The sequence below is a fragment of the Salmo salar genome, chromosome ssa10 (assembly GCF_905237065.1).
Source record: "Salmo salar chromosome ssa10, Ssal_v3.1, whole genome shotgun sequence".
In the NCBI taxonomy this organism is placed as follows: Eukaryota; Metazoa; Chordata; class Actinopteri; order Salmoniformes; family Salmonidae; genus Salmo; species Salmo salar.
In genome coordinates this window covers 82,981,534-83,005,753 of record NC_059451.1, presented here as the reverse complement: position 1 = coordinate 83,005,753, position 24,220 = coordinate 82,981,534, and the positions used below count along the sequence as shown (strand labels likewise).

Genomic DNA, 24,220 nt, shown 5'->3' with positions numbered 1-24,220 from the left:
GTGTGTGCATCAGTAGATGAAGGGGAGGATCATCCTAATGATTTTCATAAAACATCCTTTTAGATAAAACAATATTAAATATATTAACATGTCACCAAATAACTCATTAAAATACACTTATATGCAATGAAGGGTTACAGAAGCCTCAACAGCACCCTCTAGGGTAGCACCATGGTGTAGCCGGAGGACAGCTAGCTTCCATCCTCCTCTGGGTACACTGACTTCAATACAAAACCTAGGAGGCTCATGGTTCTCACCCCCTTTCATAGACTTACAAAGTAATTATGACACGCTACAGCTTGCTAGCACTGCAGTGCAGTGCATAACATTTGTTGAGTAGTTGACTCAAACAGAGAGAAAGATTATTTTAACAATTTTTAACAAATGTATTTCTTCAAAGATTAAGGAGAAGCAGCAGCAGAGAGAGAGAGAGAGAGAGAGTTTACTTTTCACTTAATTAGCTAATGCAGCTAATTTAGCATACTCAACAACCTGACTCAAACAGGGAGGAATGCTATTGATGTTAGCTAGCTGGCTAAGGCTATGCAACACTGCAATTTTTCCAATTAATTTGTATTTTATTTATATTATTGTTATTTTACCGGGGTCCGCCAGTGTAACTGCTAAACTGCTTGCTGTACACTGTACTGCGTGATTGTACACATGGATTGGATTGTTGGGGGTTACTAATGCGTTAGTTGTAATTTCTTGACTATGCCATTAATATGGTGACAACGATGTCGGCTGTGTATCGGTTAGCGGTTGGCAGTTGTGCACTGACGTCCACAAGCGAAGGGAAAAGGTGAGGAGGACAGGTAGAATATGCTGTATGTGGCTGCTATGAAAGTGGATTGTGTGTGTGGGTGTTCAGGGGTGTATTCATACCTCAGATTCTGTTGCAAAACATTTCTTAAACGTAAGCGAACAGAACGAAACGGGGAGGGACCTACCTATCAGTGTTACATTGAGCTGGGTGAATGGAATATGAATGACAGACATCCAATATCATGTAATATAAATAAGGCCATGCTCATAAAAATATATATAATACTCCCTAATCCTAAATGGCATTGACCGTCACTGGTGTGCGTGTGTGTGCTGTATGCCTGCCTGTTTGTGTTTGCATGTGTTAGTGCCTGTATAATATTTTTGTAATATTGTTTTTAGTATGATAACCATATCAAATTCTAGTATGCAGATCCGGAAACTGGTGATAAAATAGGTGCACCTAGAAAGAATGTCTATTCAAACCCTGCCATGATTCTCTTTCTGCATCTAACCCACTGAGGGTTTTGGACATTGTGTGATCAGTGTTCATTACCACTTCCCAGTGGATGCTGAGTACCAGACCTAACAGTACCATCTGTCAATACAGTTTCCAATGTGAAATGTGTGGGCAGCGGAAGCGGCAGCGGCATACATTGTAGGGCTGTGGTACTGTAGAGGCTGAATTCAAGCCAGGCTCATGGCTGCTCCTGCCTGGTGGAAAAAGCTATTTTACATACTCCAGAGGAAGGTATGCTGATAGTAGGTCTATTGAGAGAGAGGATGGAGGATTCAGCACTGCTCCTGCCCTCATTCTCAGTCAGCACACAAATTCACAAAGCCACCCCCCCTTCCCTTTCTGCAGTGCATACACTGTACCAATACCCTTAAGAGAGGTTCTCCCTGCTCAGTGCTATACTATCCCTGCAGATCTATCTAACCCTCTACCTAATTAAATTCTTCAAAGTAAAAGGATCGTCCAGCACAGTGGCATCATGCCCCCCCCCCCGTTGTTTCTCTGTAATACTTCTAGCCACCTAGAAATTTTATGAAGCTGACTTGAGCTAGCCCAGATAGGTTCCCAACCTCATAACTAGCTACCAAGATGCCATTTCAGGCTATCAATCAAGTTAGAGTAGCTAGCTTGTCTTAACTGGCATGCCTGCTGGCAAGGTTGGTAGACTTTAGAAAAAGCAAGTAATTACAAAATGTAATGAATAAGACTCACATTCCTTTAAATATTTTACCCAGATTTTAGCAGAGATGCAGAGATGCATATTTACTGTCTTTAAAGTACCACCAGTCATGAGGATACAGACAGCTCAACTTTTCATGTATTTTTTTACATAGAATTAAGCATAATGATTATGGCTCCAGATTGCAGGAAAAAGCTGTTCTCCAGTTTACAGACAGGGGGCCTAGCCCCCCCTCCAGTCCACCCCCCACCCATCTTCATGTACTTTGCGCCCCCTTTGATTTGTGGGCTGCCACATACATAATGTATGTAGGATTTTAATTTGACCTATATTGTCACAGCAAAATAAGCAACAGGATTTGAATGTTTAAACCATAATGTTGCTTGAATGGTGGTTAGGCTATTAGCTGGCCAAAGTTAGGCTACAAGAAAAGTCAAATACTGTTAGTGTGGGTTTTCAGTGAATTTATGTAAATCACGAAGCTCATCTGCATTTCCTGCGATGCAACAAAAGAGTGATCAAATTAAGATCTTACAGCTGTACACACACCACCATGTTTTATGTTGAAATGGAAGATTAGTAATAAACTGGTCCTGTTTCAGGGCATCTACTTATAATTTGTTTCGTTTCTAGACATTATATGGTGCTACCCCACACATCTAGGAAAAAGTATTGCTGCAATTGTAAATCTCTATGAATTATGATTGTAATGTTGTGTGTGGGCTGTTGTGTGTGGGCTGTTTCCTTTTCATAGATCTTGACTAACCTGAACGTCTGAGGTTCCACTATGTTGAGAATAGGCACTGAGGAGATGGAAACATGTCTCATGTCTGCACAGAGAGCATCTGAAGGGAGGACAGTGATCCCAGATCCCAGCTCACCTCTCCCTCCCGCCCCTCGCAGCCCCTCCCAGGCGGCTGCCTATCCCCTCCTAGGGGTGCCTTTGTACAGAGAGGGCAGACCCCTGTTGAATTATTCATCTATTCATGAGGCCAGGGTTATTTCTGTCCGCTGTATTGACAGACATGCCATGCTTGTCTTATATGAGTGGAGGGGAGGTGGAGAGTAGGGTAGATAGTGTTTTGTCCTAATGTGTGTCATCCTCAGCCCCTGTGCTCTGAGTGAGGCGGAGGGGTCAGTGCTTCAGAACACCAAATTACTTATCCGCCGCTAAATATACAGAGCTGCCATATCTTGTATTTCTATCAGTTTGTATGAAATGCTGCTGGTGTATGCTGGTGTGTTGAATGCACTGCATAAAAAGAACAGCGGTACTATGAAAACTGTTGAAGAGTTTTGGGGCTTTATGAAACACTACCATATTTCCTGTTGTGTTCTGAAGGGGATTTTTCCACACAATGCTATGGGGCGATTCCATGCAAGCGGGACCAGAATTTGGGGTATCAGATTGTTCTGGCAATTAGCTTATTTTTAGACATATTATTTGTAACAATATACTCTTCAAACACATCATATTTCCAGAGTGGGCTCTCTGGTACTTTTAATGATATGACCCATTTTATACATATAAATTGACATTATAGGTCATTAACCAATCACAGCCTTCCTTTAAGATTGCACATTCAGCAAATCACCAGCAGTGAGAGTTCCCTTTAAATGTATTTTCCCATTCACTGTGTTGGTGATGCCCATAAAATGTATCATAACTTTAGAATTAGCAGAGAGCCCACTGGAAATGGTATGTACTTGTGGAATATATTGTTCCAAACAATATGTCTTAAAAGGAACAACATCAAAAAGGGTGGTTTTAAGATATTATATTAATATCTTTAATGTTGAACAAATTAATGTGAACATTTTGTATTTCAGAATCATACTCCATATGTTAAAAAACCCTATAAGGAGTATAATGACAACAAGATGTTGTCTGTATCATGTACGTTCATAAAATGGCCACTTTCATCATGATTTTCTCACAAATGGTTTGTGACACAAATGTAAAAAGCATTTAAAACACCCTTCCTCCCAATGAAGTTTCTATGTGAGATTTGCCAGGATAATCTGTGATACCAGTCTGCGATTGCCAGGATAATCTGCTCCCGCTGGCGTGGAATCGCCCAATGCTGCTTGCCCAGGAGAGGGCGGAGAGAGTTCCCTGGTCTTATCCATTGCCAGTCTGTCCATTATTAGTCACATATCGGCTCTTCCTCCCCTGATCATAGTAATCCATCCCTGTTGTTTTATCCTCCCAACATTCTTTCATCATAACTCAGACACATACCTCTTATTTTCCTCAGACTGCTCCCTTCCTTTCAAGCCTCAAGATAACCTTTTCAAAGTAGCTTAATCCCTTTGAGGGGAGAAATACCCCCTCCTTCAACGCGCCCCTTTAGAGGCAACATGGAGACGACTGCGGGGCAGGGGAACAAAGGCGATGCCTGCTTAAAAACACATAAAGAACAAAGAGCTGGAAAGAAGAGTTTCTTAACAGCAAAGCCCTCATAACACCACTCGTAAAATATAGTGTGATATTCCAATGACTAGGTCTGTGGTACTTACATTTAGATGTGAATCAAAGCACAGCCTATAGGTTCATTGAAGGCAGTTCTTGAGCATTCTACATCTCTATCGTTTATATTGTAGATGTTACCAACTGCAGATACCGTGTGTGTGTATGTGCATGTGTGTGTGGGTGCGTGTGTGTGGGGGTGTGTATGCACATCTGCATGTGTTACTGTACCCGGTGAGCTTGTAGGGCTTAGGTGGCCTTTGAATAGTGATGCATTAGTACTGATAATGAGGCATCTCCTGAATATCTACGCCAGGGATAGAAAAGACTGTAAAAACACCAGGAAATCAGTTCCAAGTGTTTTTTATTTTGGAACTCTGTTCCCAAGTATTCCCACGCATAATAGAGAGAACCTTGACTGTATACAAATGTAAGCAAGGCTTGAAATTATTCTGTTTGAGTCAAATATTATATCTGTTTGGGCTTTTTGCGGTTCATTTGCAGTCTACAAATGATTAGTAATTATGTTCCGGCCCCCCGAACATCCGCTCAAGAATAAAATCGTCCTTCGGCTGAATCTAGTTGATGATCCCTGCTCTATGCTCACCTTCACAGAGGCTGACTACAGTAACTGCACTGTCAAGAGTAAATGCTGCTGGCATATTCACAGTGTTAGCTAATGGAGTGGGGGTCACGTTGGTGTGTAGGGAGGGGGAGGGTGCAGGGAGGGGAGCCGTCAATCATGCCTAAGCCTCTACAGTGCTGACGAGATCCTCTTGTTAGTCCAGAGTGCAATCAATCATTTAAAAGCACCCTCACTTTGGGACGGCACCTTCAATCACTGTAGTGACTTATGATGCAGCCTCAGCCCAGGGTGATTATCAATCACATACTCCAGGCCAGCCAGCCAGCAAGCCAGCCAGTCAGTCAGTCACAGCCAGCCAGTCAGCCAGCCAGACATACTGTATTTCAACATGCCCTCTCCATGTGTGCAGGTGTCACATGGTGCCTGGATCGTCAGTGGCGGTGGGTGTGAGTTCTCCTGCCTCTCACGGATGTCAAATGTGCTTTCATGACTCATCCGCTCTCATGCTTTCCCCTCTCAAGTGGATGTGGTATTTATCATCTGTTATGGTAGTGTATAGCCACTTTCCTGTATGTCACCCTGCTCTTTTTAAGATGTTATCGAAGGCATGGATCACTTGCTAGGGATTGGCAGTGAGGGATGAGGAGAGGGGAGGGGAGGGGAGGGGCAACAGCAGCAGATTGGCTGACGTGTTTGAGCTGATTGGTAAAAGGTGGACTAAAGTGGCCTCCTGTTTCCATTTTGAGTTTGGGTCACTGCCTGCCTCAGAACGTTCTGAGGGCCAACTGGCGGCTCATCATTTCCATGATTTCCGGCTCATCATTTCCCCACACACACGTTATTGGTTAGTCTACCCCAGTTCTCTGTAGAGATGCTCAGCTGAGGACGTTAGCAACACATTAATCACTGTCATTTCACTCCATTTTCTGAGGGCTTTTAGCACTGATTGGAAGTCACTGGATGAAAATGACTGTATATAATGTGTCATAGCTCTAGCCATCCCCAAGAACCCCACTAATCTCAATTGATGATTGGGTACTCATTGCATCAGTGCAGTTTATCCCACCAGGCTCAATTTAGAGGTTGGGAAACAAAGATATTTGCATTAAGCTTCCTTCCTCTGCCAATGTTTTTTCTGGATTTGGATGATATGAAAATCAGTGGCTAGTTACCAGGGGCAGCAGTCCAGTCGGATCAGACTGTGGGAATGTGTGTGTGTCTGTGTACATGTATGTGTGTGTGTGTGTGTGTGTGTGTGTGTGTGTGTGTGTGTGTGTGTGTGTGTGTGTGTGTGTGTGTGTGTGTGTGTGTGTGTGTGTGTGTGTGTGTGTGTGTGTGTGTGTGTGTGGATTGGACAAAATGAGAGCTGCCACCTGGTATAGTGTGTTCAGATTACTGTGGGCCTGTGGATGTTTTTTTCTGCCTCATCAGTTTTGTTAAACAAAACCAATTCACAAAGATTTGTGAATTTTTTAAAATGTTATAGTTGAATAGATTAAGTCTATGTAAGGGCTATTTTCACATTATTTTGCCATCTAGTCAGTTGCCTGGATGAATGTAGGAAGGCATGTAGGCAGCTCAGATTCCTTTATACAGACATAAATCATTAGAAATACTCCAATTGATGGTGGTATAGACTTATTGGAAACAAAGCGTCCATGTTTGAACTCTTGTGATTCCACAGTAGCACATCACAGTCACATTAAAGATACAGGAACTTAGGCTATATGACTGCACCCCTCTGTGGTGTGAGGAGAAAGCTGAATGAGTTACTTCTCTGCATATGTAGGCCTATGACTTTATTACAATTAGTTGAACTGCTTTAGGAGGCCTTGTGCTCCTAATGAGGATCAAACAATCATATGCTAACGAGTGCTGCGTTTACACATGCTGTACTTTGATTTTACAGACCCAAATGATAATTGGGTTTAGCATTAATATAAAAAATGTTTTGCTGCAACATGGCTTTTACTGGCCAGAAGGACACCAGCGCCAGGAACCCTTCTGTATCTGCTGAGGTTAAATGACTTGGGTCATTGCAATGGCGCCAAAGGAGATGTCTGCCGTTTTACGATGCAGTAATGAATTGTGCTATTGTGTATGTTTTTTCATGTTATTTGTAAGTTATTTTGTACATAATGTTTCTGTCTTATGACCGAAAAGAGCTTCTAGATATCAGGACAGCGATTACTCAACCCGTTCTGGAGGAATACTTTTTCTTTAACGAGTTGGACGGGAAGGAATTACTTCAGACACCCAACAAGACCCTCATCCCCGTAATTTGCATGAGAAAGAGACGGAGGTATCGTGGACGAAGATCCGGGTGCCTTGTAAGGATCCGTCGCTGAGAGGGTAATCTACCTTTACCATCGGTCCCATTAGCCAACGTACAATCAATCCATAATAAAATGAATAACTACGATCATGTATATCCTACCAACGGGACATTAAAAACTGCAGTATCTTGTGGTTCACAAAGTTGTGGTAAAACGACGACAGGAATAACATACAGCTGGCGGGATTTAAGCTTTTTCGGCAGGATAGAGCAGCAGCCTCTGGTAAGACAAGGGGTGGCGGGCTATGTATACTTGTAAACAACAGCTAGAACACAAAATCTAAGGAAGTCTCAGGTTTTTGCTCGCCTGAAGTAGAGTATCTCATGATAAGCTGTAGACCACACTATTTAACAAGAGAGTTTTTATCTGTATTTTTTGTAGCTGTCTACATACCACCACAAACCGATGCTGGCACTAAGACCACACTCAATGAGCTGTATATGGCCATAAGTAAACAGGAAAACGTTCACCCAGAGGCCATACTCCTGGTGGCCGGGGACTTTAATGCAGGAAAACTCAAATCAGTTTTAACTAATTTCTACCAGCATGTTAAATGTGCAACCAGAGGGAAAAAAAACTCTAGACCACCTTTACTCCACACACAGAGACGCGTAAAAAGCTCTCCCTCACCCTCCATTTGGCAAATCTGACCATAATTCTATCCTCCTGATTCATGCTTACAAACAAATACATGGTCATGGATCACATCAACACCATTATCCCAGAAACCCTAGACCCACTCCAATTTGCATACCGCCCCAAAAGATCCACAGATGATGCAATCTCTATTGCACTCCCACCTGGACAAAAGGATCCTGGACTTCCTGATGGGCCGCCCCCAGGTGGAAAGGGTAAGTAACAACACATCCGCCATGCTGATCCTCAACACAGGGGACCCCTCAGGGATGCATGCTCAGTTCCCTCCTGTACTCCCTGTTCACTCATGACTGCATGGACAGGCATGACTCCAACACCATCATTTAAGTTTGTCGATGACACAACAGTGGTAGGCCTGATCACCGACAACGACGCGACAGCCGATAGGGAGGAGATAGAGACCTGCCAGGACAGCAACCTCTCCCTCAACATAATCAAGACAAAGGAGATGATTGTGGACTACAGGAAAAGGAGGACCAAGCACGCCCCCATTCTTATCAACGGGGCTGTAGTGGAGCAGGTTGAGAGCTTCAAGTTCCTTGGTGTCCACATCACCAACAAACTAACATGATCCAGGCACACCAAGACAGTCGTGAAGCGTGCACGACAAAACCTAAAACCTCAGGAGACTGAAAAGATCTTCAAAAGGTTCTACAGCTGCACCATCGAGAGCATCCTGACTGGTTGCATCACTACCTGGTATGGCAACTGCTCGGCCTCCGACTGCAAGGCACTACAGAGGGTAGTGCGTACGGCCCAGTATGTCACTGGGGCCAAGCTTCCCGCCGTCCAGGACCTCTATACCAGGCAGGTTGACAGAGAAAGGCCCTAAAAATTGTCAAAGACTCCAGCCACCTTAGTCATACAGTAGACTGTTCTCTCTGCTACAGCACGGCAAGCGGTACCGGAGAACCAACTCTAGGTCCAAATTTGTATTTTTTATTTTCTTTAGGTATTTTTTTTCTTAAAACTGCATTGTTGGTTAAGGGCTTGTAAGTAAGCATTTCACTGTAAGGATTACAATAAAATTGTATTTGATTTGATCCCTGCCACTGCATACAGCAGCTGTGGAGGTGTTTGAAGTTGTATGTTCAATGAGTGCATGTGTAATGTCACTGTATATTCCACCAGCTGGCAAAACTGGCACATTGATAGGCTATAACCTGGTCATGGAATTCATGAAAGTGACCCTATTTTCAGGGTCACCGATACAGTCATTCATTGCTACTTCTACTTTTGCCTATTTCTACTTTAGTTTTGTTTACATGCAAGTGATTCTTTGCTTGACATGTGGCCCCCAAACACTGTCTGAGGTCCTTATATTATTGTTTCAGCAGTGAGCTTGTAACTTACTACATACCCAAAGCATTCAAGCTAAACGGTATGATAGTAAAATCCGGTTGTAAAACTGTTGATATGGTGTAAATAAAGTGTAAATAAAGCTTTGGCTGATTGAATAACAGCCCTGTCTGTGTGCTGTGGAGTCATGGAGGATTAGGGAGAGTTAGGAGCTCTTTCTATGCATGCTGAGGCAATTTCACACCTTGTAAATTTAGAGGACTACTCTCTCTATTTTAGTACTTTTTTAATACTAGATAAACGGGAGTAGGTTCTGAATAAAGCTGGAACTTACGATGCATAGCACGCCCAGTTCCAAGTTAAGATAAAAATCTAGAGTACTCTTACTAACAATAATATAAACAAGAATACTTTATTATGCATGTATATCAAACAGAGATGAATTGAAAGCAACTTTATGCCTTAGAAGTAGGAAGGATATTTCAAAAAACCCCATCAATGTTTAATTTGATACCAGGAAATCTACTTGAAGTCATAAATTATGGCATTGTCAAAACCCACACTGCCACGTCCATTATTCTATATAAAGTTTATACCTTGTATATATCACCCTATTAAAACCCAAATATAAAGAGCGGTAGGGTTTGTGCTTTTCACAGGAAAATACTGTGATCCTAAAGGACCATTAGCTGCCTTGTCTGGGAGAGACCATAATAGTAACAATATGACAGGTTAAGAGGAGAAGTAAAACCCTTGAAATACTACATACATATTTAGCAGAGCTACACAGTTCAGTAAACTGAGTAAGAAATTCTCTCTTACATTTCCATAAATGAATATATATAATACTGTATGATGAAAATCTTTGTAAAGAGAGACAAAGAGGAAGCAGAAATATAGTGTACATAACTCATTGCAACTAAATCACACTGCTGTAAACTTCTAGCATATACCGTACGTATCACAACACCAGCCATGTTGGAAAAAAGACTTGGCTTGGCTTGCATCTCTCCCACCAAACTATTTATCATGGCTTCCAGATGGGAGCCCTTAAAGCTGGGTTTCATTGCTTCCATTAAGAGGAGCGGCGGAGTAGAGTGGCAGCTCAGCCATCAGCCATCAGCATGCAGGCAGGGCAACACTTCTGGACCAGTGCCAGAAGGATACAGTATTGTGATCCTCAGTTCCTTCAGAAAACCCAGCAGCCCCATGCAGCATGCTATACCCTGATCTGATTGACGCTTTGAGGGCTGCGGTTAAAATATTTGCAGAAATGCTGACTCCAAGATGGAGAAAAGGGGGATGGTTAAATCAGATTCCAGCAAGGCCAGAGCTGTCGTCCTGGCCCCTGAACCATGCAGCTAGGTAATTACACACACGCACACACTATCACTTTACATTCTGACGGGATTATTTCAAAGAGATTAGAAAATTGAAGTGGACTAATCTGTTGTTGTTTTTTTTTTAACAAAATTGTCTGCAGTTAACCAAATACACAGTACACTGGGTTTATTTAGCCTAAGTGTACGATGAAAGAATTGCAAACATTCACACTTATTATGACTTTGAGTATAAAGAATAGCCCCTAAAAATAGAGCGCATATAAATGTTCCTTTCTCCTAGTTGATTTAGATTAAATGCCACTGCATAATTAGGTTTTGGAACAGAAACAATTATTTTGTATGTGTAATTAAAATGCAGTTGTGAGTCACAGAGACACACTCCTATGTTCTGTGTTTTCTAGGGTATTGTAACTTTATAATGGGAGTGTGGAGCTTTATTCCTCACTCAACCTTTTCCAAAATGCATAAACTAATCCAAATTGCTTTTTATATTCAACAGACCACTCAATGTCTATGTGTCTGGTGCATTTTAAAATATACATTAGTCTGTATTAATATTCTAACAAAAGCTGCATTTCCATGACAATGCCCTCCACGCATTCAATATGTAGCCTAACGGTTCACACTGCACATATACGTACATATAATTAGAATTCAAATGGCAAAATCCATCTTATTCACGTATAGTAGCTAGAAACATTTGTTTTCACATGTAGCAGCTGTATGGTTTTGAAGGTCTTTGAATAGAATCTCTTGTTTTTTCCCCATCCTAATAAAAAGTCGGTTGAAACGATTCCATAATACACATGCAAATTGTATTTCATTGCTAAAGAGACACAAAACAACACAAGAGAGAGCTCCATTCAAAGACATGGCTGGGTGACATGAGGATGAATACATTAGATGAGTTGAGAGAAGGGAGAGCACAGCACTGGCTGCCTTCTGAGAGAGTTCTGCCACCTCCAAACAGACCACCGATCATCACCAATGACCAAGGCCTAATGGGAAAGCACACGGAGACAGTGTTCTCGTTCTCAACAGCAGAGAGACATCAACAAATCAATGGATCTGGACTGGGGTGAATGTTAGGTTACAGATGCTGAAATAATGGCTGCACAGCTTACGTAGACGTATATTGCGTCTGCTAAGCCAGTGAATTGTGAAGACCGCTGTTGTATTTGATTTTGCCAGTTGTTAACACTGGAGTCTCTATGTCATGTGGTTGTCACCTGATCAGTGGTTCAATATGCTCTCTCTCTCTCTCTCTCTCTCTCTCTCTCTCTCTCTCTCTCTCTCTTTCTCTCTTTCTCTCTCTCTCTCTCCCTCTCTCTCTCTCCCACGTGCCTTCAGACTGTTAGGATGATGTCATTAACCGTCACACGTGGCACATGGTGGTCATGATGTGTAAATGATTGTATCTGGATTCTAATTTTAAAGTGACATGACACATCAAAGTCAGATCAGGATATTACTGTTTCGGTGTTTATACTAGTTAGGTAGTCTAAATGACTTGTAGAGTCAGCGGTACTACCTCCTGTACTATATAACCATGTAGAGGAAATTGACACTGCAGTGCTGCGATTAAAGCGAGATGCAAATATCCCCTGTGTTATTTCTGTATAGATTTGTTTCTATTCCATTTCAAGCGATGAGGCAGTTGTGATGTTGCCCTTCTCTCACGCGGTGGTGATACAATGGAGTAATGAATCCGTGTCAGCTGAGAGCCTCAATAAATGGGTTTGTTCCAGTGTTCGCAGAGGTAAACTTCTGAGAAGGTAGGAAATTATTTTGTTCATCCTTTTTTGGCTCCACCTATGTAGGTGGGTCTCATGCAGATGTTTCTTTGCTTTTGGCTGTGCAGCACAACAGTGTGAGTGGGTGAGAGTCTAACCCACTGGCACGTTCAGGGGAGAGAAAGTGCATCCAAAATGGAGCCCTCTGCCCTATTTAGTACACTACTTTTGACCAGAGCCGTATGGGTAGTGCACTATATAGGGAATATCTTGCCATTTGAACCACAGTCAGAGGGTAAAATTCCCATCCTCCAGCTGGGTCATCGCCCCAGTCACACAGAAAGCCGTAGGCTCTGTGCTTTTCCGTGCTTTAAATGAGTCTGTCACAATGGGTGGTACCATCAAACCTGCAGCTATTCAATGCTGGCTGAGTGTGTTACTGTATTCCTCACCATCAGAAGATGGGGTCGCAGCTTTGGGGCAGACAGCAGCGCCTCAGCATACTGTTTTAAAGTCTGTCAGGAGAGAACGTTTTTGGTGAAATAGGCTCTCCGGTTCACCCATTTGGTTCGGATCACGTCCCCCGTCGTGCCTAACTGATTGACAGTGGCATTGAGTTCTCTCCCTACAATGCAGTACTTGACAGCTCTTTGAGCAAATAGTAAAGCAGATTTTTCTACAAATCCTAACCCATGTAGAGATAAATGTTCCATTGGTCTATATAATTGCATTCATTGCATTTGCTGTTTTGGGGTTTTAGGCTGCATTTCTGTATAGCACTTTGTGACATGTAAAACTTTTGCTGATGTAAATACATTTGAGTGAATGATTGAACTTGTGCGAAGCATAATAAAGAAAGCACGCATTATATTGTTCTTCCAAAGAGGTGACCTAAGGAATCCAAATAATCACTATTCTATAAATACTGTATAAGGCATGAGAAAACCAGAATGTATTCAACTGAGGAATTCTCACTTTGTCATTAGCGCTTGGCTGGTCAGGTCTTAGTTCAGTGCTTCACTCCTGCTGTTGCTCAGTGGGCTCCCGGCACCAGAGGTAGGCCTACACTGCAAAAGAAAATCTGCAATATTTACATATTTATGGGGCAAAGACTGATTTTAGTCTGAATATTTTTAAAGTGAGGGACGCTTTTTCATCCAAAGTTATAAGTAGCAGTGTTCAATCTGCTCACAGGGGGTGATTTTGGTATGGAAATATGCAAAGCCCCTCTTAGCTGTACAGCATGTAGCCTACATTATCCAACTGTGTCAGCCTAGTGCTCCTGGTTAACACTAGCTCCTACTCTCACCATGGTGGAGGAGAGAAGGACTGATTTGTTCTTGTCAACCCAATTATTCCCCCACTGCAACTCCTCCTGTACTGTACTGTACTGTACTGTACTGTACTGTACTGTACTAACACTAACAATACATTTGGTTTGATGTTTGATAAACACTTAATGTTCTGTGTGAGCCACTCCACTCCACAATGATTGTCAGACAGGAGGTACACTGCGCTCCACACAGATTATATTCTAAGATAGGAGGTACTTTATACTGTCTGTACAGTAGGTTTATGTTAATGGTTTCTCTGCCTCTGCATTGAGCTCCCTGGCCACTCCCTCTCTGGAGCCCCATGCAGACTCATTATAGCCTGTTTAGACAGCCAATTGATGAATCGATCAATCAGTCAATTAGTCAATCAGTCAATTAGGCTCTGGAGGACAGGCCGTATTCTGATTCTAACATGAGCTCAGCCAATCAGCCAGCGTTCCCCCAACTTTCATTTTTTACTTCTGATTTTAATCTCTGTGGGTATTGATTGGTTCTGGTCCGTGTGAGGCGATTTTCCTTCTCCTCGGTTGTCTGCCTCTCTTTGTCCTTCGTCATCTAGATATTTATTGTCCTAAAGCTTTTGGTTTTGTTTTACATGGCGAGTCCATAGTTCCTCTGTCGAGGGATTTGTTGTTCTGCATTACCTCTCCAAACGACGACCCACTTTACTGCTCTGGAAAGCAGAGTTGCTAGGTTACATAACACTGTTTTATCAAGATGTGAGCAGGATAGTCTTAATATTTTGTCTTTACCATGAATTGCCAGAAAAATACCCATGAGTATACGATGATAACGCATTTATCTTCTAAATTTGCGCATAGCTGTTGTACCTCACATTGTTTTAAATATTTGCATTTTGAGCAAGTGGGGATGTCAAATGGATTACCTCAGTAATTTTCTATGTTAACTCACCACTACATTTGATCTCTTTTATATTCTCCTTTAATAAGATTGTATCTGTTTTAATGTCCATCAGTTAAGATACACAGTATATATGCGTTTGTATAAATTAATGTGTGACTTTATGCATTATATACTAAAAACGTCATGCTAATCACGTTCGCGCACGTTAGTTCAGCCGTCCTGTGGGGAGGACACCGATCCCGTAGAGGATATCACAAACCCACGAGGTGCCTTATTGCTATTTTAAACGGGTTACCCACGTAATTAGAGCAGTCTTAAATTCATGTTTTGTCTTACCTGTGGTATACAGTTTAATATACCACGGCTGTCAGCCAATCAGCATTCAGGGCTTGAACCACCCAATACATAATGTGGTTTACATAATACATACAGTAGCCTACATCTAGTACACATGCACAATTTCAGTGCAGATCACCCACATCACTTCTAGTCTCAGGTCAGCTATACTGTCCAGTATATACGGGTCCAGCGTTAGCCTCATGTGGCCCCGGCTGTGCACATAACCTCCCTGCAACCTGGACAAGATTTCACATCTCACCTGCCATCGGATCTCTCTCATATTCATGGGCCTGCTCATGCATGCTAACCAATCAGGATGAGTTCTAAAGCATTTCTCAGCAGCTGCCCAGGATGTCGTTCCACATGTGCGCATCACATGGAAAGAGAAGCAGGGAGATTAGGATGGTCTTCCTGCTCTGAACCAATGGAACGCTGCACTGATTATAAACAGACTGGAGAGGGAGATGGGCCCGGGTAAATGTGTATGGCTGATGTAAATATTTTAAGACAATTTCAAAACCTGATGCAAGTAACAGATGGAGGCTGGATGTCATTTCCTGGGCTCAGAGATCAGCAATGCATGTTGTTGACCTGCTTGAGTGCTGGTGGATGTGTGTGGTGTGCTTGTTGTGTGAAAATGTGTAAAATGTGTAAAAAATCTATTAAAAAGAGTGTTAAAAGAAAGGATGAAAGTCTGCCCGATTGAGCAGGTAGATGAGAGCGAGGTAATGGAAGAAAGAGTTAAGTGAGAGAAGTAAGAGAGATCGAATTTGAGACATGGCACTGTGGTGAATCTTTAAGACGTGAACTCATTTGGAGTCTTACAAAGCTAAGTGCCCACTATACATAAACAATGGGGTATTGCAATTTCAACAGGCCCAAAGGTAACACGCAGCTCTTGGGGATGTCTCTTACCAGAATAATGCTGAGTGTCAGTTTTAGTACAGTTCAAGAGCAGCAATAGTCAGCATGGAGCACCCAGAGTGATTTTAGTTCAGTGTTGTGGAGACACTCCGGGGACCTCCAGCAATTCGCTTTCATTAAACGTCCCCTCATTACGCAGGATGTAATTGCATTGTAGATAATTTAAGCCAGCAGTAAATCATGTGAATGTGCTCGTACTGGGGGACTTCCACGAAAAAATGATTCTACCAGACACTGTATCCCACGTATCTTGACTAAACTACTATTAATGCTCAGTTTTGCCTTGTAGCGTCCTCAGATGGGACTGACTATAAACATGAAGTTCACAACTGAACTGAATTGTAGACCTTTTTACTACGAGGGAAAACCAAATTCAAATACGTAAACCAACGGAACAAAACATATTTAAAGTTGCTTTTGCTGACTGTCTTCTGTTCTTTCCCTTTTATGTCTCAGACATATCGAGAACTGGACTGGCCTGCAGACCCTGAAGGATGTGGACATGGAGCTGTACACTGGACTTCAGAGACTGTGAGTGTCAACTTGGGGAGAAGCACACCTCATTAATAAACCACTGATGTGTGTTTTCTGCAGAGCCCACTGTTGCTCTAGACATGAAAGCATACCATATAGCTGTGAGACCATGGGGCTGTGTCATCCTGACCTAAACATGCTACAGATGTAGGATCTTAATTTGATCACTCTTTTGTTGCAGAGACTTTTCCTGCACAGCAGGAAATGCAAACTTGTAGTGCATTTGATTCTTTAAAAGGATTCTAAAGTTTTTAATTTCCACTTTGACATTTCTGACTTGATTTGCCCTAACATAACATGTACACTATATATACAAAGGTATGTGGACACCCCTTCAAATTAGTGGATTCAGCTATTTCAGCCACACCCGTTGCTGACAGGTAAATAAAATCGAGCACACAGCAATGCAATCTTCATAGACATACATTGGCAGTACAATGGCCCGTACTGAAGAGCTCAGTGACTTTCAATGTGTCACTGTCATAGGATGCCACCTTTCCAACAAGTCAGTTTGTCAAATTTCTCACTACCAAGTTAAACTGCCACTGGAAGAAAGGTCAGCACAAGAACTGTTCATTGGGAGCTTCATGAAATGGGTTTCCATGGCCGAGCAGCCGCACACAAGCCTAAGATCACCATGAGTGATGTAAAGCTTGCCGCCATTGGACTCTGGAGCAGTGGAAATGTATTCTCTGGAGTGATGAATCACGCTTCAAAGTCTGGCAGTCCGACGGACAAATCTGGGTTTGGCGGATTCCAGGAAAACGCTACCTGCCCCAATGCATAGGGCCAACTGTAAAGTTTGGTGGAGGAGGAATAAGGGTCTGGGGCTGTTTTTCATGGTTCGGGCTAGGCCCCTTAGTTCCAGTGAAGGGAAATCTTAACGCTACAGCATTCAATGACATAGTAGACAATTCTGTGCTTACTGTCACACTCTTCTTTGTCAGACGATAATGAAAAATCATTGTCGGACCAAAACGCAGCGGGATCATGTGTACTCATCTTCTTTATTTAGGAAAAGAAGGGAAACCAAAATAAACACGTATACAAAACACAATGGCGCATAACAGGCTGGTAAGGCAACTAAGCTATACCTAGCACAATCTCCCACATACTCCAAACACAAACACATACCTAATTATAGGACTCTCAATCAGAGGCAACTAGAAAACACCTGCCTCCAATTGAGAGTCCAACACCAAATACCTAAACATAGAAATACTAAACTAGAAAGAACATAGAAATACAAAAACATAGAACATAACCTAAAACCCGGAAATAATAAATCAAACACCCTTCTAAACAAACCACCACCCCGAACCACATAAAACAAATACCCTCTGCCATGTCCTGACCAAACTTCAATAACAAATAACCCCTATTACTGGTCAGGATGTGACACTTACAAATTTGTGGCAACAGTTTGGGAAGGCCCTTTCTTGTTTCAGCATGACAATGCCCCCTTGCACAAAGTGAGGTCCATACAGAAATGGTTTGTTGAGATCGGTGTGGAAGAACTTGACTGGCCTGCAACGAACTCTGACCTTAACCCCATCGAACAACTTTGGGATTAATTGGAACATCACCCAACATCACTGCTCAACCTCAGTAATGCTCTTGTGGCTGAATGGAAGCAAGTTCAAAATGGAGGCTGTTATAGCAGTGAAGTGGGGACCAACTTCATATTAATGCCCATGATTTTGGAATGAGATGTTCGATGAGCAGGTGTCCACATACTTTTGGTCATGTAGTGTATCAACCCCTATTAAAATGTCCATGCCTCCCCTATAATCTACATAATATTTCAAATTTCCTGTTGCTGCAGAATTATTTTCCTGCTGTAGCAAACTTGCTCAAATTAAGATCCTATCTGTATATGCAAGACATATTTAATGTTATACAATGACCCACCTAACCCAACACATAGTGACATGGCACCTGGTCTGGTGGGCACACATACTCCATCAGTACTATTGACTACTAGCGGTGGCTTACATTGCAGGCATGTTTATTTTAATGCACTGCGGCCTGCCTCAAACAACAGCACCTCCCTACGGCCCATTTTACACTGATCAAATGACGCTGGAATTGCAGCCAGGACATTTAATTAGGTCCCCTTTCCCTTTCCTTTCCCTAAACCCCCCCTGGCCAAACCCTCCTATACAGTAAATCTGATTCCTTCCCCCCAGGTTCACTACCCACCCTCAGCCATCCTGGTGCCTCTGGACCTGTGGGCAAGACTCCCCTCTGGGATGGAGATGGTATCCTGTAGTCTCTTTCCCAGTCTCCTCCAGTCTACCCCAGCCTCCCCCAGTCTCCCCTAGTCTCCTCCAGTCTCCTCTATTCTCCCCCAGTCTACCCCAGCCTCCCCCAGTCTCCCCTAGTCTCCTCCAGTCTCCTCTAGTCTCCCCCAGCCTCCCCTAGCCTCCCCCAGTCTCCCCTAGTCTCCCCCAGTCTCCCATAGTCTCCCCCAGTCTCCCCTAGTCTCCTCTAGTCTCCCCCAGTCTCCCATAGTCTCCTCCAGTCTCCCCTAGTCTCCCCCAGTCTCCCCTAGCCTCCCCCAGTCTCCCCTAGTCTCCTCTAGTCTCCCCCAGTCTCCCCTAGCCTCCCCCAGTCTCCCCTAGTCTCCTCTAGTCTCCCCCAGCCTCCCCCAGCCTCCCCCAGTCTCCCCTAGTCTCCCCCAGTCTCCCCTAGCCTCCCCCAGTCTCTCCCAGTCTCCCCTAGTCTCCCCCAGTCTCTCCCAGTCTCCTCAAGTGTCCTCTAGTCTCCCCCAGTCTCCCCTAGTCTCCTCCAGTCTCCCCTAGTCTCTCCCAGTCTTTCCCAGTCTCCTCTAGTCTCCCATAGTCTCCTCCAGTCTCCCCTAGTCTCCCCCAGTCTCTCCCAGTCTCCTCAAGTGTCCTCTAGTCTCCCCCAGTCTCCCCTAACCTCCCCCAGTCTCCCCTAGTCTCCTCTAGTCTCCCCCAGTCTCCCATAGTCTCCTCCAGTCTCCCCTAGTCTCCCCCAGTCTCCCCTAGCCTCCCCCAGCCTCCCCCAGTCTCCCCTAGTCTCCTCTAGTCTCCCCCAGTCTCCCATAGTCTCCTCCAGTCTCCCCTAGTCTCCCCCAGTCTCCCCTAGCCCCCCCAGTCTCCCCCAGTCTCCCCCAGCCTCCCCCAGTCTCCCCTAGTCTCCTCTAGTCTCCCCCAGTCTCCCATAGTCTCCTCCAGTCTCCCCTAGTCTCCCCCAGTCTCCCCCAGTCTCCCCATAGTCTCCTCCAGTCTCCCCTAGTCTCCCCAGTCTCTCCCAGTCTCCTCTAGTCTCCCATAGTCTCCTCCAGTCTCCCCTAGTCTCCCCCAGTCTCTCCCAGTCTCCTCTAGTCTCCCATAGTCTCCTCCAGTCTCCCCTAGTCTCCTCCAGTCTCCTCCAGTCTCCTCTAGTCTCCCATAGTCTCCTCCAGTCTCCCCTAGTCTCCTCCAGTCTCCTCCAGTCTCCTCTAGTCTCCCATAGTCTCCTCCAGTCTCCCCTAGTCTCCCCCAGTCTCTCCCAGTCTCCTCAAGTGTCCTCTAGTCTCCCTCAGTCTCCCCTAGTCTCCTCTAGTCTCCTCCAATGTAACCACTGGTCCTATTAGGGGAGGCCCAGAGCACTTGAACAGGGCTGATTAACAGCTCCTCTCATTAGCATCAGGCTCACCTGGAGTGGGCCCTGGCTCCTCTGCTGCCTCCCTCCCTCCCCTCCTCTACCTCCCCTCCGTCTCCTCCACAGCAGTTCAGGGCCAGGTGATTTGGATGACTCACCAGAGAGTGAGCAGCCCAGGCAGTGCCAGAGCAGGAGCAACTCTGGGCCCACATTGGGTCAGCCTCATGGGCCTTAGAGCCTCAGCCAGCCCACCTCCATGATTAATATTAATATTTGAGTACAAGCAACAGGGGGACATGTGACACTCCCAGGTCCTGATGTGTCTGACCTTGACCACATTGTATTCCTCACTGGGCTGCCCTTGTTTAAGCCAAATTCAATATGGCGGAATACATGTCTTAACATGTCCATTTGGCTTACCGTACACCCAGTGTTACAGTTACACATCAGTGTTAGCTACACAGTGTGATGCCATCAGGACTGTTCTGATGTAATCATTCTCTCAGATGGATTCTAATGAAAAGAGACACGTGTTCAGAGCAAATAAACAGCTTGCAGATGCCCATGATAAAAATGGATTCAATATACATAATTGATCTTAGCTCCTTGTGAAGCTAGCTGAGGAGAGAGAAGATGCAGGCTCTTGATACTATCCTGATCGTAATGATGCCCCATGAGGAGGGAGAGGAGCAGGGGCGACGGGCCGGAAGATAAGATTAGATGACTTTTAGAATGCCTCCCTATTTACCCCAAACGTTGCCGGTTGCGAGCCACGTTTAGAAGAAACTCCTTTACATGCTTCCAGTGCACTGCTATCACAGCCAGTTTTTTATCTGCAAATGAGGAATTCATGAGAACCTATCTCCGACCAATCAGCAGACAATTTCAGTTTCTATGACGTTTGTGCGACCTGTGTGAAGGCATCTTAGTGTGGGTAGAGCCAAAAAAACACTGTGCAACCCTGGTTTCCATGGACACACTGTCAGGACTGTGTTGGTGGTTTTAATTATGGAATAGCATTTTATTTTCCCTTATGCTTAATTTATCTGTAAACATAGGAGGAGGTGTCTTTCAGTATCAACAATAGTAACCTATTGCCTGTGTGTACTCATGCCTGTGTGTACTTATTTCCATGTGAGTATCTGACAGTAACATATACACTACCAGTCAAAAGTTTGGACACACATACTCATTCAAGTGTTTTTCTTTATTTTTTACCATTTTCCACATTGTAGAATAATCAAATTGTAGACATCAAAACTATAAAATAACACATATGGATTCATGTAGTAACCAAAAAAGTTTTCAACAAATCAAAATATATCCAAGTAGCCACCCTTTGCCTTGATGACAGCTTTGCACACCATTGGCATTCTCTCAACCAGCTTCACCTGGAATGCTTTTCTAACAATCTTGAAGGAGTTGCTGAGCACTTGTTGGATGCTTTTTGTTCACTCTGCGGTCCAACTCATCCCAAACCATCTCAATTAAGTTGAGGCTGGGTGATTGTGGAGGCCAGGTCATCTGATGCAGCACTCCATCACTCTCCTGCTTGGTCAAATAGCCTTTACACAGCCTGAAGGTGTGCTGCGTCATTGTCCTGTTGAAAAACAAATAATAGTCCCACTAAGCGCAAACCAGGTGGGATGGCGTATAGCTGCAGAATGCTGTGGTAGACATGCTGGTTAGGTGTGCCTTGAATTCTAAATAAATCACAGACACTGTACCAGCAAAGCACCCCCACACCATCACACCTCCTCCTCCATGCTTTACAGTGGGAACCACACATGCGGAGGTCGTCCATTCACCTACCCTGCGTCTCACAAAGACACAGCAGTTGGAACCAAAAATCTCATATTTGGACTTATCCAACCAAAGGACAGATTTCCACTAGTCTAATGTCCATTGCTCGGGTTTCTTGGCCCAAGCAAATCTCTTATTCTTGTTGGTGTCCTTTAGTAGTGGTTTCTTTGCAGCAATTCGACAATGAAGCCCTGATTCACACAGTGAACAGTAAAAATAAAGAAAAACCCTTGAATGAGTAGGTGTGTCCAAACTGTTGACTGGTAGTGTATTACATGCCTTACATTCTGTGACACTGTGTGTCTTTTCCAGAACGATCATGAACGGCAACCTGCGCGGAATCCAGGCCAGAGCTTTCTCACAGAACCCCCACCTGCGCTACATGTGAGTGATGTTACCTCTCTACCTCTCTCTCTCTCTCTCTCTCTCTCTCTCTCTCTCTCTCTCTCTCTCTCTCTCTCTCTCTCTCTCTCTCTCTCTCTCTAGGAGTCTGTTACTGTTAAACACAGATGAGAATATACAGTACATCACATCCCCTCTTCGTGAGGATTCTCCCCCTCAATTACCTTTGGCGGACGGCTTTGTTCACAGTTCACCTCCCTCTGACTCTCCCTCTTACTGACTGATCTTCCTTTGACAGCGAGATCTTCAAATTGACTAGGCCACATATAACCAAGGCATGTGGAGTTTAGTTAAGTTTAGCACAAGCGAGAGACCATCACCACAGCCATTTCTACTGAATAGGCAGGCGTCCCATTCCACATGGGGCCCACAAACCACTCTATTGCAGTCCCTGTCCCATTCCAGGCATACAGTATCCTAACATACATAATTCACCCCTTCTCTACAGGAAGTAGTGTGCTCCCGCTGCAGTGATATCCTAGTCCCAGGACGCGTTTCAAATAGCACCCTATTCCCTTTATAGTGCTCTTCTTTTGACCATGGCCCTGGTTAAAATAAGTGTACTATAAAGGGAATAGGGTGCCATTTGGGACTCAGCCCCAGTTCAGCTAAAGTACAATGCCTGGGCTGCTTCACACACAGCTGAACACAGTTCCACCATGTAATGGTTGCTGTGTCTGTTCATAATGTATATATGTGGTTTGTAAGCTAGGCTGGGCCTCCAAGCAGATGCATTTATTCCATTCTATCTTTCAATGTGTATACACTCCTCACTAGCTGTGTACATATTCAGAATGAACCCAATTTCAGGTTGGTGAAAAGTGCAGTGGTTTGTGTTAAGAGTGAGGGAAGGGGAGGTGGTTTGGGGACTATATGCATGGGCTGAGTGGCACCGCTAGCGAAGTGTTGTTGATTTCCATAATAAAGGTGAGACTTCTTGAGTGTGACAGCGCTGTTATTTCCCAATTTTCCCAGAGTAAACAGTGAGGAAGAAATTGAATAGCAGTCTACTACCTGGAGTCACCAGTCTGTAATCTCAGCTGTCAATCACACACTTCAGTTCAGCAGTCCCATGTCTTTTGAGGTATTCATCACTGTTCTTGTGTATGTTTGTTCGTATATATGTATGTACATTTTCGTGTGAGTGGGTACACATGAAAGTTAATGAGTGTGGGGGAAAACAGTAAGAAAACTGTGTGTGTATGTGTGTGTGTGTGTGTGTGAGTGTGTCTGTGTGTGAAAGAGAGAGTGTGCGTGAGTGTGTGCGTGCGTGCGTGCATCTCTTTATCGTCTTTTACAAGATTCAGTGAAGCTGGCCTTGACTAGAATGCGTAACAGTGTCCCGTGCAGTGTAACTGTGAGAGACAGAGTGCTGGAGTCGACTCCATCATCTCTTCATGTGATAACGGGAAGGACAGTCATTAAAATACCCACCTTTCACTGTCCACTGTCTCAAACAGAGCAGATGGACATGCTAATGGACTCTCATTATAAAGGATGATAGGATGATGGCTGAAGAAGGCCACACACGCGCTATACTGTACACGTCTACCTCTGGAGCTGCAAGGACTCGGGTTATAGAGCTGGAGGTTCTAGAGTGTCATCTATGCACCTTAGATCTATGCACCCTGTTATAGAGAGGGAAGTGTTTTATTACAGCTCTCCTTGTGCTTAGTGGACAATGTCTTTCACGCTGCGCTGGGTTTTATGTAGAGAAATCCTCTAGATTTCCAGAGCGGTCATTCACATCACGGTCATATGGGCCAGCTCAGGAGCAGTGTGGGAGCAGGCTCCCTATGCTTTGTGTCACAAGCATTCCATCTAAATTAGTCCATAAATCAGCTCTGTGCTTGCCTGGCTACCCAGACTCCTTGCTCCAGCCAAATGCCACACCACGCCCACGGCTGTTAGTTTCTTCTCCGCAATGAGTCTGGATCTGAATACCTCCCCGACCCTTCACCGAATGTGAACACATTTGGGGCTGTCTTTGATACGATCCAATCACTGATGACTTTGTTTTGTA

At 44.0% G+C, this 24,220-nt stretch overlaps 1 protein-coding gene across 10 annotated transcripts in view; it reads left to right on the top strand.

The window, feature by feature from the left end:
• Positions 1-24,220, top strand: part of ntrk3a (neurotrophic tyrosine kinase, receptor, type 3a) — a 287,024-nt gene that overhangs the window by 15,047 nt on the left and 247,757 nt on the right. For all 10 annotated transcript variants that reach the window (XR_006757011.1, XR_006757012.1, XM_014124431.2 and 7 more), the window contains exons 2-3: positions 16,303-16,377; positions 22,108-22,179. Coding sequence is in view for 8 of the 10 variants with exons in the window: in XM_014124431.2 (XP_013979906.2) it covers positions 16,303-16,377; positions 22,108-22,179 (147 nt within the window). In the remaining 2 variants the exon portion in view is untranslated. The remainder of the gene's footprint in view (positions 1-16,302; positions 16,378-22,107; positions 22,180-24,220) is intronic.